The sequence below is a fragment of the Serinus canaria genome, chromosome 8 (assembly GCF_022539315.1).
Source record: "Serinus canaria isolate serCan28SL12 chromosome 8, serCan2020, whole genome shotgun sequence".
Lineage (NCBI taxonomy): Eukaryota > Metazoa > Chordata > Aves > Passeriformes > Fringillidae > Serinus > Serinus canaria.
Window position 1 is genome coordinate 20,885,266 of NC_066322.1, and position 13,887 is coordinate 20,899,152.

At 37.9% G+C, this 13,887-nt stretch overlaps 1 protein-coding gene across 4 annotated transcripts in view; it reads right to left on the bottom strand.

Annotated features, from left to right (window-relative positions):
- CAMSAP2 (calmodulin regulated spectrin associated protein family member 2) overlaps positions 1 to 13,671 on the bottom strand; it is a 78,720-nt gene extending 65,049 nt beyond the window's left edge. For 3 of the 4 annotated variants that reach the window (XM_018912088.3, XM_009088472.4, XM_018912087.3), the window contains exons 1-2: positions 13,279 to 13,671; positions 1,177 to 1,436 (exon numbers count right to left, since the gene is read on the bottom strand). In XM_018912088.3, the coding sequence (XP_018767633.3) occupies positions 1,177 to 1,436; positions 13,279 to 13,417 (399 nt within the window). In that variant the 5' untranslated portion in view covers positions 13,418 to 13,671. The remainder of the gene's footprint in view (positions 1 to 1,176; positions 1,437 to 13,278) is intronic. The other variant, XM_009088473.4, reaches the window with a different exon arrangement.
- Between the last annotated feature and the right edge of the window lie 216 nt (positions 13,672 to 13,887).

Here is a 13,887-nt window from a genome sequence, read left to right on the forward strand (position 1 = left end):
AAATCAAACATCAGCAAACCAAACTAGGTAATACTGACACCTTTTTTTTCAACTGAGAACTCTGGGAAGACATGACTCTTACAACTACTCTAGACAGGGATCACATTAAAAGAATCAAATGGAGTAACCAGAGGCTCATAAATGCAAGTCATTAACCTTATTTTCCTTCAGAAGCAATAACAGAATTAAGTTCTGCAAAAGCATAAAGAGTCAGAAAGTTTTGTTTCTTAAATGCTTTGACTTCTGTGAACATTAGGAACATTCCTAACCACCCACAAATATTGCAAGTATCCTGCAAATTTTTTCATCACTTGAAACATAGAATTATTTAGATTGGAAAACACCTCTAGGATCACCACAGCTATATTCATTTCCACACACCTTCATTCTAGAAGCAGCTACAGGTCACTGACCACAAATCCTTTGTTTATTTAATTTATTCTCTATATTAAATATTAAATACAAATATAAAAAGGTGAACATTTTAAATATTTTACTTTAAATTAAGTGGATTAGCATCTTATTCTATCATGCCACCATTTGCTAAGCAAACATATGTAGACATCCTTTTTACAGGTAATTTTTTATAACTCAGCTCCAAACAAAGCAGAAACCCCATGACTCAGGAGCTTACTAATAGAATCATTCATCACTTGGACTAATATTTTAATTAGCAGTTATATAAAGCAAAGACATATTTTTTTGTTGTGTGTTTTACATTGACTTAATGTGCAACAGGTGACTCTTTAATGTTATTAGGCTGAATTGCCTGCCATTAAAACTTTTTTCCGAGCTTTAAACCAAAGATTTCTGCCATAGAATCACGTTTTCAAACTTTTCCAGCACAGAAATATTCACTTACAGTCAGTGCTGTGAAACTGAAATCAAAGTGATCATATTGTTACTGCTATATTTAAAAAGGTAACATTTTAACTAAGTAGGAAGATAGGTGTATTTTAGCATTAATACAGAAGAAATACACCTGCACTGACAGCTAATGATATGAAAAAGAAAAATCCAAAACCAAAACAATTACAAACTTCCCAGTAATGAATCCAACTGAACTCCTGTGAAAAATACTTCAACATAATGATGCATTTTAAAAGACAGGTCTGTAGGTATTGGGAGTACACAGATGGAGAGGAGAGATGCAACACACAAGCTTGGAACACTCACCATCTGAATTGGTTTTTTGTGAAGATCTCGTTCGGTCACCAACTTTTCTTGGTCAGTGACATAAAGGCCTTTTTGTGCCAGGGCTTGTATAACAGCATCGTGACCTAGAAGTGGTTTTGCAGCATCACTCTTGAGAATAAGGCTTCCAGCACGACAGTAGAGCTCAGCAGACAGCAGCAAGTTAACAACAGGTGGCTTAATGTGCTCCTGGTCATACTGGTCTGTGTAAAACGGCTCTCGGAGCTCTTCTGGAACATTTTCTACAAAACACAGAGCACATGTCAGTATCAGAAAGGACAGTTAGAGTATTAGGGGATTTTTTAAAACTATATGTGAATTCAAAATTATGTTAAAGAAAGCTTACCCAAGGGGAGGCCAAAGCCTATACCAGCAAATATGTTATAAAATTCTGGGAGAAATTTCATACAAAGGTAATATTTGAAGTATAAATAGAAACTTGAGAAAAATTCAAAGTGTCTTACACTGCAAAGGCCACAACAGAAGACCAACTTGTGGTTTACATCATTATGAAATTAAAATTTCTTGGCTTCTCCAAATACATGCCCAAACATTCTCATTTCCTTTGGCATGATATTATATATAGGTCAGACATATAAAGGCAGAACAACACCCATTTAAACACAAACCCTGGACTCTATTACAATAACAAAATGGAACTGAAACATTATGTTTCAGCACAGAAAAATTCAAGACAAAAAGCAGCCTTCCAGTTTCTGTATATGCAGGAGAATTTTGATTACTATACTGTTTATTTCAAAGGTCATGTATCACAGAATGGTGACAATTCAGCAGTTCAGCATAAATATATGGGCTTTTGACCAGATTTAGAATGGAGAAAGAATAAAAAATACTATCACCTTCTTTCTGACAAAATACTGAGTTATTATTGGCCTTGTTGTGTTAGTGACTTCCCTTAAAATTGTGGTTTTCCTCCTTTTTCAGAGAGCTGGCTTAGCATCCACAGAAAGCTACGCTGTGATTTTTAACTCCAAAATTAGCATTCCAAGACAATCAACAATTTTTTCAAAGACTGTACATAACACAATACAGGCAGACTATAATTGTCTACCACAAATGTAGCAACTATAAATTAATTAAATATGGTATTAGATCAAATTAAATTAAATCATGAGTCAAGTGGAAAATAACTTTCAGATTTTCAGGCATACACACAGCAAGATGCTTCATTTTCCTCCTGGAAGAATTTCTTTCTCTATTGTTGTAAAATTAGTTAAGCCAACAACATTTATGGGATAAAGAGCATGTGATTCTTTTCCTGAGTCCAAATGCAAAAACCCTATTTTAATGCTAGAAGGAAAAATAAGTTGCGTAGGAAAGCAGTGATGCAACTCGAAGTTGCTATTCCCTTTGCCTTCAGCTGGATAAGTGGCTAAACAGACAAGGTTTGAATCAGTCTGGAGTAAACAGCCCAGTAAGGGTGGAGCAGGAGAAGAGAGAAAAACCAGAACATGCCATCACAAGATAATGACAGATTATCTTCTTCCTCATACATATTCTGTTGCAGTTCATGCGCTTCCATTATGGGCTCTGGAAGGTGCCAGCTGCCTTCTAGTTGGGAGGGAAGACACGTTTGTAGAGTGCAAAAAGTGAAAGAAGTATTAACACATGCTTTAAATGCTAGAAGGATGGTAGGAAAGGGTAAGATATTGCTGCTTCTTTGCCAATTCAGAGTATCAAGGGAAAGAGATATAGCTTGTCATTTGCTTAAACCATGAGCCTAAATTTGGCAAGAAAACTGACAGCTCTGCTTTAGAATACAGACCAAAATATACCATCAGCACAACTACTCTGCCCTTTAAAACACAAATCTAATGCCTTTTATTATCATCTTGTAAAAAAGCCCTACTTTTTTACAAGATGATAACAAAACTGCTAACAAAAATATCTACCGGTGTCAGGAGATATTTCCATCTTCTCTTCCACTTCCCAGCTTCACCTACTGACTACAGGATCCAGAGTCATCCAGTCCAACACAAAGCATTTCTAATTGAGGATCTCAGAGCAGCTAGATACCTGCTTCCCCAGGTATTGTTTTCATCTATCTTAATACTACCTGACCTTCTTTCTTTTCCCTGTTTGACCACACACAGTCTATTTAAATATTAAGCTTGTTATTTCTGAAGTCCCTAATGATCCATCTCCAGTATCAGGAGCTCAATTCTCATCTGGACTTTATCCTCTACAATTCCAAAATGCCAAATCTTAAAGCATCTTTATGCTATTTCTTCAAGCTAGAGAGGATTAGAAAACTTTTTTGTAAATATCTCACAATGCACAGGCAGCAGATTTTGTTTTTGAAAAAGACAAAAAAAACCACAACAAAAACCTAAACCAGCCAAACAAATAAAAACCCAAACCAAAATCCACACACCCCTGTTTTGAAGCAGATTAGAATTTCAATGGGAATGGGGGAAGCAGGGAGGAAAAGATAAAGCCATTTGTAATTTCTTAGAAGACTTAAAAAAGCCTTAAAAAATTCCTATATGAAAAAAAAAAACCAAAACCCTCTCGAGGCAGGAGTACTTAGCTACACTCAAACAGAAGTCACATACTCTGGGTTCAGATTCACTGAAGACAAAGACAGATTTCAAGCCTGAAAATTTAAGCCAGAAGAGAAATCTCAAGACAGTAAATAACAAACTCAATGCGTGTTAATTCTCTTCTTCTGTATCACTGAAGCACATACAAAACTGACAAGATGCAATAAATACATTTATCATGAAAGAATGACATCCGCTGCTGGGACTTAGTTATTAAAAACTCAATACAGTTAAAAAAAAAAATCAACATGATGACTAGCAAAGGCAAATAGAATTATTTATAAAGCTTAGTTCTGCTTCTGAAAATATAGAAAAAGACAAAATGACATGTATTCTGTTTCCTTTACTTCATTGATGTACACAAAAATAAATCTGGAAAAGAAACTTATTGGTCTTCATACAAATAAAACCAGAAAAATAAAATAAGGAAACAAAGAGCTAGGAAGCTGTGGCTACAGGCATATTCTGAATGTATAAAAAATGTGAAAGCATACAAACAAGAAATCCCTAGTGCAACAAGATCAGAATTCTCTACAAAAATTCCTGTCAGACTTCCCTCTACACAGGCAGAAACATGGCACTTTCCCCCACTTCATAACATATATTAATCTGTTTGATATCAGAATAGCTCTTGACAGAAGATTCAAGCTGTGCTCTCAAGTTAGAGTCTAAAAAGGAAACAAAAACCCCCACAGCAGATAGGTAACAGACAAAGAACTATCTCAGAGCAGAAGTCCTTCCAGAATTGGCATGTGCTGCCTCTGGAGTCCTGTGGCAGGGAATTTCAAGGCTCCATCCATTTCTCAGCAGATTACCAGCACAATCAGCAGGGTCAAAAGCCTTTATTAACAATTCTGTCAGGACTAGAGATTGTTAAACAGGCTCTGCTGGGCAGAGAATTTTAACACTAATCCGCAATGTGTGCATTTCACCAGTCCTTCCTTTGCCCAGAGGAAGACAGGAAAGGAAAAGAGGAATCTTTCAAGATTAAACTCTGAGGCAAATGACCCATTTTAAAAGAAATACCTTGTTGCACATATTGCCATAAAATACCATCTGACCTTGAAATCCCTGGTAATTATGTCAGAGGGGTGTATGGGGACACCGAGTGCAGCGAGCTGAACACATGCAGTGCAGGTGACACCAGGAGACTGGTGACAGTGCTGGAGACAAGGGGCAGGATCTGCCTGCACTCTGCCAGCACCAACAGGCCTTGGAAACATGGACCTGGATAAAAGGCAGTGGTCATGGGCTGATGCAAGGGAAAAGCTTTTCAAGAGACCAAGAGCATAGGTGCAGGTTGTCTGGGGACCCAGCTGTGAAACTGCCATCCACAGGGACTTTCAAAACAAGGCACTGAGAACCTCCTCTAACTTTGAGGCTGGCCCTTCCTGGAGAAGGAAGCTGAACTAGATGACCACCCTATCTTTTCCTAGAATTGTGAGCAGGATCACAGCTTTGGAAATAATTCTGACATTTTGAAATTTGTAAATATTGTACTAGGAAGAGAATAAATGAAGGTAATGGGCAAGTTCAAGACACAGAGAAAAGTACAAAAAAGAAATAATACTACATTAGCCCAAAACTGTAACTCAAATTTAACCACCATGCTAATTTCAAAAAAGTAATCAATGTATCTTCAGGTAATTTTTCATAAATGATCAAGGAATGAAAAGTCCTGCAGACATTCTTTCTAGAGAAGAAAGAAAAATTTTAAAAATTTGAGATCTTATTCAAAACTTTAAAGAAAATGCAGGATAATTATTGCTCCCTGTTGGGGTTTAACCCCAGTTTCAACTAAGTTGCCCAGCTGCTTGCTCTTTACCCCACTCTCCCTGGTGGTATGGGAGGATAGGGAGGAGAGTTGGAAAAAGGTAGATCCTGCAGGCTGAGATAAAAACAGTTTAATAATTGAAATAAAGTAAAACATTAAAACAATAATAACAATGGAAGGGTAGAAGAGACAGTCCATTCCCAAGCAGTGCTCAGCCCCTCCCAGGCAGCTCCCCCAGTTCATGCTGAGACAGCAGCCATGGTTTGCAGTGCCTCTGTGGCCAGCTCAGCTCCCTCACAGCTCCTCCTGCACCTTCTCGCTGGCATGAGGCACAGAGAAGTCCTTGACTTAGAGAGAGCACCACAGAGCAAGCACTGAAACACCAGAGTGTTATCAACAGTGTGCTTACACTGCATCCAAAACACAGCACTGCACCAGCTACCAGCGAGAAAAGTCACTCCATTCCAGACAAAACCAGAACACTCCCCACTGTGAGACAGAAATGCAACTTAACTTTCCATTTAAACAGTCCATTTTAAAGGAAAGGAATGTTCTAAAATTAATTCACACACAACACTACTGAATTTACCTTTAAAAGTTGCTTTATAAGAAAACCTCCCTGCTCAGATAGGTATGAATTACTCCTTGGAAGACAGTATGAATTTGTTCTTTGGAAAAAACTGCTTGTGTTTCTGTGAAAAGTCTACATTTTCTTTAAAAACAATTTGGTTTTTCTGTAAAGTTTCCATGCTTCCACAGAGATGAATACAATCCTTGACACAACTTGAGTTTTTCAAGTTTATACCAGTGAACAATTTCAGATTTATGAATGCTTGCCTTAAGAATGTCCAAAAGCTTAGAAGTATTTGTCAACAAGGTCTCCATGTTGTTTGTTTAGCTTTTTTTAAATTCCTGAGGACAATAAAACAAGTTAAAATATTTTGCCATGGGCTTTCTAATTAAATGGTGCCATCACTTTTGGGAGCCACATTAAGCCTCAATCGAGCAAACTTCCTCTCTACAGGTTACTGACATCAATGCACAAAGATATTAAGAAGAAAAAATTATTTGTAGAAGACTGAGATATAATACAGAATTATTTATTGAAAATTCTAATACCTTTAACCACATCCTAGTGCAAACCAGTAGATGAATGTATGCCAAATCTTAATGGACTTGACTGTTTTCTGCAGGTCAGCAAAGGTATGCTTTGCCAGGAAGTGACTGTGTCAGGTTACCTCATTCAGACTCCCACTTGCCAGCGAGGATTCTGGTGCCATATTTACAATCTGGGCACAAGACAGCAGAGCTTGCACAGAAGTCAAGAGTCCAAGAATTGAAAACAGGTCAGAGAAGACAGAATTATATTATTTAACTTCTGGAGCATTTTTTTAAGCGGACTCAATAGAAGAGGGAGACATCTCAATTTACTATTTTTATTTGGAGACACTATCAAGAAACAAGACTTTTAAGCAGGAAGTGGAAAACAAAATGAGAGAGTAGAGATTACAAAATAATTTTTATTTTTTGGTTTGTTGAATCAGTCTGCCACTTCCATTGTTCTTTGCTAGCAGGCTGTATGTGTACTTCTGTCAAGAGAGAACTATCTGAAAGGCCAACACCCAATTCATGGCACACTCAACCTCAGTATAACAATTCTTAGCTTTGTCCACCTTGCTAAGACGAACTCAAGAGATTCTTGAATTTAGCATCACAGAAGTACTATGAATAAACAGATCTTACCCTCCTGCCTCTAGATGCTACAAAAATAGACCACTATCCACTGCTTCAACAGCTGTTCTGCACTTAAAAGGGATTCCTCATTCAAAAAAAGGAAACAAACAAAAAACAAACAAACAAAACCTCCTCAAACTAAAACAATTAAAAAAACCAAAACCCAAACAAAACCCTAAAAAACCCTCCAAAACCCAAAACACAAACCAACCCCAAAACATTTAAGGAAAAAACATGTACAGGCTCTACTTTCATAGCCTAACCAGACTTCAGTTGTTCTTTAAACACTGCAAATCACAAAAAAAAAAGCTCTATTAATTGTCACACCAAGTGGCTATTCCATCCAATGTTCTGCCTTCAGTAGCACAACAGGAAGTGCTCCTCAAAACCTACAGAATGTGTGTGGTACTGGCACTTCTTGTTAAAATGGGAAGATTAGCATCTAATTTACTATAATCTGTGTATTGATTCAGGTTTTAATAAACAAAATAATTACTTAAAATTAACCCTGCCAATAAGGGGATCAATTTTCATTAACATAAATGCTTCAGAACTTTTTTTTGGGAGAGGCAAGTTATGAGAAATGTAAAGATAATAGTACAATTATAATCCTATCTCACCCAGCTAGCACCTTGATGACTATTATAGATAAGTAATTATTTAAATATCCTTTGGAGTATGGAAAAAGCTGTTTCAGAAAATTAGAGACAAACATTTCTTGAACTTATTATTAGACTTCATTAAGCCAAAGAAAACTTGTTGCCAGATAGATCATAGGATGAAGGGAAAAATTTTAAACTATATCTTCAGTAGTAACTACAATGGTGATCAAAAAATATAAAGAGAAACCAGGTATAGGGAAAAGAAATATATTTCATCTCATCACCTGAAATCAGTGAGTGTTTGGCTACAGTCTCTCTATCAGATCTGTTACATTCTGTGGACAAGCACTTAGAGTTGTAAAGGCAAACAGGCTCAAAGGCATGGGCTCATTGAAAGAACAGATTCCATACCCCAAAGGAGATCCATTGTCAGCTGCCAATCCTGCAACTGTCCCCTTACTGATCACCTTCCTTTACATTTGTACACTCACAATCTACAACTTCAGAGGACTCTGTCAAACCCAACAGATCCAGAAGTTCATACAATTTTATGTATTTACATCAAAAAAAGTGATCTGCACTCCAACTACATTACAAATGTGCTCTACAGAAAGGAGTGATACAACCACCTTCCAAGTAAAACATCCCAGTAGATGATCTGTCTAATCCACTGATTTTAGTAGACTGACTGAAGTATCAATTTGTCAGCAACTATTTTAGAGAGGTGATGGAATCTATATTAAAAAATTCTTACAAGAATCTCAAACATTTGTTTTCAAACCCTAAACTCGTCTACAAGGTTTTGCTACTGCCAGACTAAATACAAGTGAAGAAATTACTTCTGCTAGAAAAAGATTAAAATGTGTTCTGGCCTGCAACACCCAACAGATGAGACTATTTAGCTAGAACTTGTTTCTGTCAGATACACAGTGTTCATTTCCTCCCTTCATGGTTCTATTGGCAACACGGGCAAAGAGCAGTAAGTAGCCACATACGAGTTCTGAAAACATTAATCATCAGGAGAAAGCTATTTTTAAGTTTCTTGGGTAATATTTACTTGCTGATGATGCAACTGTAATCTATTGCTTCAAACACCTACAAATGATGCATTTAATGTTAAATTTAAGGTTAAAAGGTATACAGACTATCTTATTTTGACTTTGGAAAACACAAAAATGTTTAGAACAATTGCTCAGGCTTTTGCAGCTTTTATTTTGCTTTTAGTTTATTCCTGACCAAAAAAAAAAAAAAAAAAAAAAAAAAAAAAAAAAAAAAAAATCTCATGCTAACCAGTTAAATGTATTACTGAAGCAGAAATATATATTGTATGGATAGCAAAGCAGCAACAGCTTTAACTTGATTTAAAACTGTTCCTGTATTTTTCTGAAAATCAGACACAGATATACTCTTAACTTTGTAACTAAAAATTGGATGGAAAGCTGTTTGACAAACCATTTTCCAAGAGCACTCAGATGTCCCCTACCAAAGGGGAAGAACATGTACTTCCAAGTTCAAGAGCTCACATCCTTCTTCACACTAGACAAGGTTGTAGAGAAGTGATTCCAAGCTACAGAAGGATTGAAAGCACTTTGGAGGACAAAATTATAATTCAAGATAATTTTGATAAGGGGAAGGAGTGGTTTGAAAATAGGATGCAGTTATGTAAGTATAGCTGCAAAGCAGGAACCTACAACAGTACAATTATAAGATGGGAACAACTGAGTAGGCAGCAGCTCTGCAGAGAAAGATAGAGAGCTACAGTGAATCACAGACTGCATGAGTCAACAATTCTAAGCTGATGCAGAAATGGCAAACATCATATTTTAGTGAATAAATCAGAGTATTATAGGTCGGAAATATGAAATAATTTTTCAAATTTACCTTGTGCTGGTAATGGTTAGCTGGACTAACAGATCTAGATTTAAGTACAGAGCTCATGTAAACCAACCACAGGAAAATATTATACAAAAAACCAACCAAGGAAAAAAAAAAAGAAAAAAGCCAAACCCCTAATAAACACAGAGAGCAAAAAAGTTTGACCTATAAAAAAGACAAAAAGTCTATTTTGTCTAAACAATATAACAGACATTGCTTTTATTATATGAAAGTTGTTATAAAAATGTAAGGTGCCCACCATTCTCAAAAGCATCAGGAAGAGGGGAAGTAATGGCTTAAAAACTTAGCAAAAGACATCAAGATTATGTTCAAACAGCTAAAAATAAATGATTGACTAGAAGACATACTGTTGAAAGTCTATAATTAGAGATTTTCAAAAAACAGGCTAAACAAACATCTGTCAGGAATGATGTATATTTAGCTCAGCCTGTCTTTAGGAGCATGGATGGACAACAAATTTTTCAGGCACATTTTCTATTACTATAGCAGACTGAGAAGGCAAGAACTTCACATTCTAAAATAGTGAAACACACTTCTGTTGCTTTAGAAATAAAACGAGCACAGATTACCACAACATCAAGACATTTTTCAACTAATTCCAATGAAGTAAGTCCCGTCATACTTTTAAGTTGAAGGTTATAGTGTCTATACAGTTCATCCAGTTCTTTGGGAAGAAATTTTTCTATACTGAAATAGTTAACTGCCAGCATTGGGAGACAAGTCTGAAATTAAGTATTTTCAGTAATTTCTGAAGTCAAGCATTCCCCCTTTTATACTTCACACTTGTTAATTTTTCCCCTTTCAGTTACTGAAAGTTGTGTCACTTAAACAATTTGATTATTACAAAACATTCAATCTGACATGTCCTAACACTGATACATAATCCTACACACCCCTTAACCCTTCAAATATGAATTCCTTCTTCAATTAGTATTTCTTAAACAATTCCTCATATAAGATGCCTTCAAAATGACTGTTAATACATTCTTACTCTCCTATGACACCTCACTAATAGGACATCTTCTTTTGACTTGCCTGTGTTGTGGGCCAGACTCTACACTTGCAGTTTAACCAAGGACAACAGCAATAGACAATTTCTCTCTCAGTTTTTGGAGCCAGGTACCAATGAAACACCAGAAGTCATTACTAATGTTAATGAACAGTGCCTATTGCAAAGTCTTCTTGCAAGAGCAAATCCACAACACATAGTCAAGCTACACCCACAACTCTGATTGGGGACTGAAATATGGTTTTAAGACTGTGAAAGCCATCCAGGGAAAGATGTACCCCTTTGATACAGGAAGATTTTGATTTCTTTAATGGATACATGATTGTAACAACCTATGCTTTTCCTCTATGAAACTGAACTGCATTACTTTGTTTCATAGACGGTAGGGAAAAACACTTCACCTTCCCCTGCAGGCTTAGGGAACTTCAACACTTCAAGCATAAAAAAAGAAATAAAATGTGGCACCCATAAACACACTAATCATCCTTTGTATTTCCTCAGTACAAATGTATATAGCAATAGTGAGAAGACATGACTGAGGCTGTGATTTATTCCCAAGAACTAAAATAATTTAACAAACCCAAACTTCCTTCCTTCTTGGAAAAGGTGAAGGTCAGTTCTTCTGTTTCACTCCAAGTATAAAGGAAGCATTTGTACTGCACACATGCAAGTCCTGTATACTGTCTTTCCCTACTTCAGCCAAACTTTTCTTTGACATTTCTAGTTACGTTAACCTAGTGGAAGAACTGGGACCAGAAACACTACAAATGTGTGTTCTTACCTCTCTTCCTGCTGTTACATGACTGCAGTGATTAGAGAGCAGATGGAGCAATTATTCCCTCTAATCATATTTTATTTGAGCATCTCAGAACAACCCCAGTTATGAAAGGAAAGAGTAAAGGAATTTGTTTTGGATCACACTTTCTATAAAAAGGAGCAGAAAAGTACCCTACAAGCGGCTTTACCCATCCAATAGAAACTCAACCAGTATGAACCAAGACATTTCAACCATAGGTTGAGAATCTGTCATACTCCAGTAGAAAAAAGTTTTCAGATTAGAAGGCTGGATTGTATAATTGCACAAGCATTGTACACTCAGAATTCTATGAGTAGACCCTATGGAACCAAGCTACCTAAGAACATAATGATCTTTGAAAATGTTCAATTAGGTACTTCCAAGAATTCTCTCTACTATTTTACCTCTCCCACCTGCATAGCTAATAAAGCCATATATCAAAATATTACTTGTCCAGATTTCACAAAAAAAAGCAAGTAGAGTTTATTGACAAATCTTTACATGGAAAGAATATTTTGACCTTTTCTTTCTTTTTGAAGTGATGCACTCACTAGATTCAAGCACTTTAAAACTGGCTTTTTGGAAGCATTGCATCAAATATTATGAGTTCCCAGAAGCATGTCCCACAAAGACATGCTAAATACATGCTAACCCAGGCTAAATACATAACAACACCCTGGCCCTAAATGTAAAAGGTGTAATACTCCATAAGGAGGAACCTTTTCCTGTTATTTTACAAAAAACAGGGTGCAAAAGTAATGACTGTTGATAACTACCTCACCTTTCAAAAAACCCCATTATTTTTAATCAACAGAAAATTAAATTATTACAATACTACAGCTATACTACAGCCAAAAACCACAAACAATAAGCAAGCAACCCCAACTCCCCCCAAAAAGCTAAAAAAAAAATAAAAAATAAAAAAAAACTGAAAAAAATCCAAACCAAACAAACAAAATCCAAACAAAAACCCCCCAGCTTGGTAAATTTTCAAAACGCTTCCCTCAGAAGACCTCTGCAAGTCTGGTATTCCTCAAGGCCCAATAATATTTCAGGCACAGAATAATAGGTCTGGTATTCCTCAAGGTCCAAGGTTTTCAACTACAGAGCACTGATGCCTTTTGGAGGCATTACAAATCGATTCCATTTACACTCACGGACAAGAAGAGCCTTCTGTATTGTGCAGGCCAAAACCTGGCACTAAATGCTCTTTTCCCTGAAACCCTTCTTATTGCTTAAACACTCAAATGGCTACAGGCTACTATCACACATGTCAGAACCCATTTCTATTGCTAGCCACAATTCTGCTCCTAAGCAATACCAGGAAAAATTTCAAGATGACAGACAAACGTGGATTGATGGGGTTTTTTCGCATTGTAGAAGTGTGACCAGAGCAAAAAATAAAATACCATTTACAGAGATCGATTCACTCAAGCAAAACCATATGAGTGCCAACATGCCAAATTTACTTGCTGATGGAAATAGGGAGACTACTCCAAACAGACTAAGTGTAATTAAGGAAAAACAAAAGAAAAACAAAAAACCTCACAGGGGTAAGAGATCTGAAGGATAAGGGAACAGACCAAAAGCATTTCCCACACATCTCCCCCCCTTCTCAGCTCCTCAGGGAATGGCTCGCACGTCCTCAGTAGCGAAGCAACCAAGCAGGAACCAGCATCAAAGAAAGGGAAGAAGGAGACGCCACCTACCTGTCCCAAAGGCTTTGGCCACCAGCCAGGCCAGATTACAGGCGATTTTCGCTCGGGAGAAATCATAATGGTCAAAGGGTTTGATGGCAGGAACAATGAAAGTCTTCCTCATCTCCTTGGCGTCTGCGGCATCCCCCATCTTCTCACAGGACCCCCGGCAACTGGGAACTTACATGGTTGTTTCTCCGTCCTCCTCCTCCCACGGCAGGGAGAGCCGGCTGTAAATACGCCGACAGCAGCTGAGAGTAGCGCCGGACCCAGCTGTCCGTAAAGGGCTAACACCGCCTCCCGCCTTTCTCTGCACAGGAATGTAGCCGAGTCCGAGTGTCCTCTTCCTCCTCCTCCTCCTCCTCGCTCTTTGTCTCAATTCACTAACGCCGCCGTCCCTCCGTCTCCGAAAAAATGCCCCCGGCGGCCCCGGCCCCGCGTTCCCTGGGGAGACCCTGCGGCCAGGGCTGGGCGCCCCAGGCGGCCGCCAGTCCCCCGGCCCGGGGCGGGAGCCGCCGGCAGGGCCCCCGCAGCCGCCGCAGGCCGGGACGCGGCCCTTCCCAGCGCTGGGATGTCAAAACGCCGGGGTCCGGCCCCAAAAAGCCGCACGGCCCCGCACCG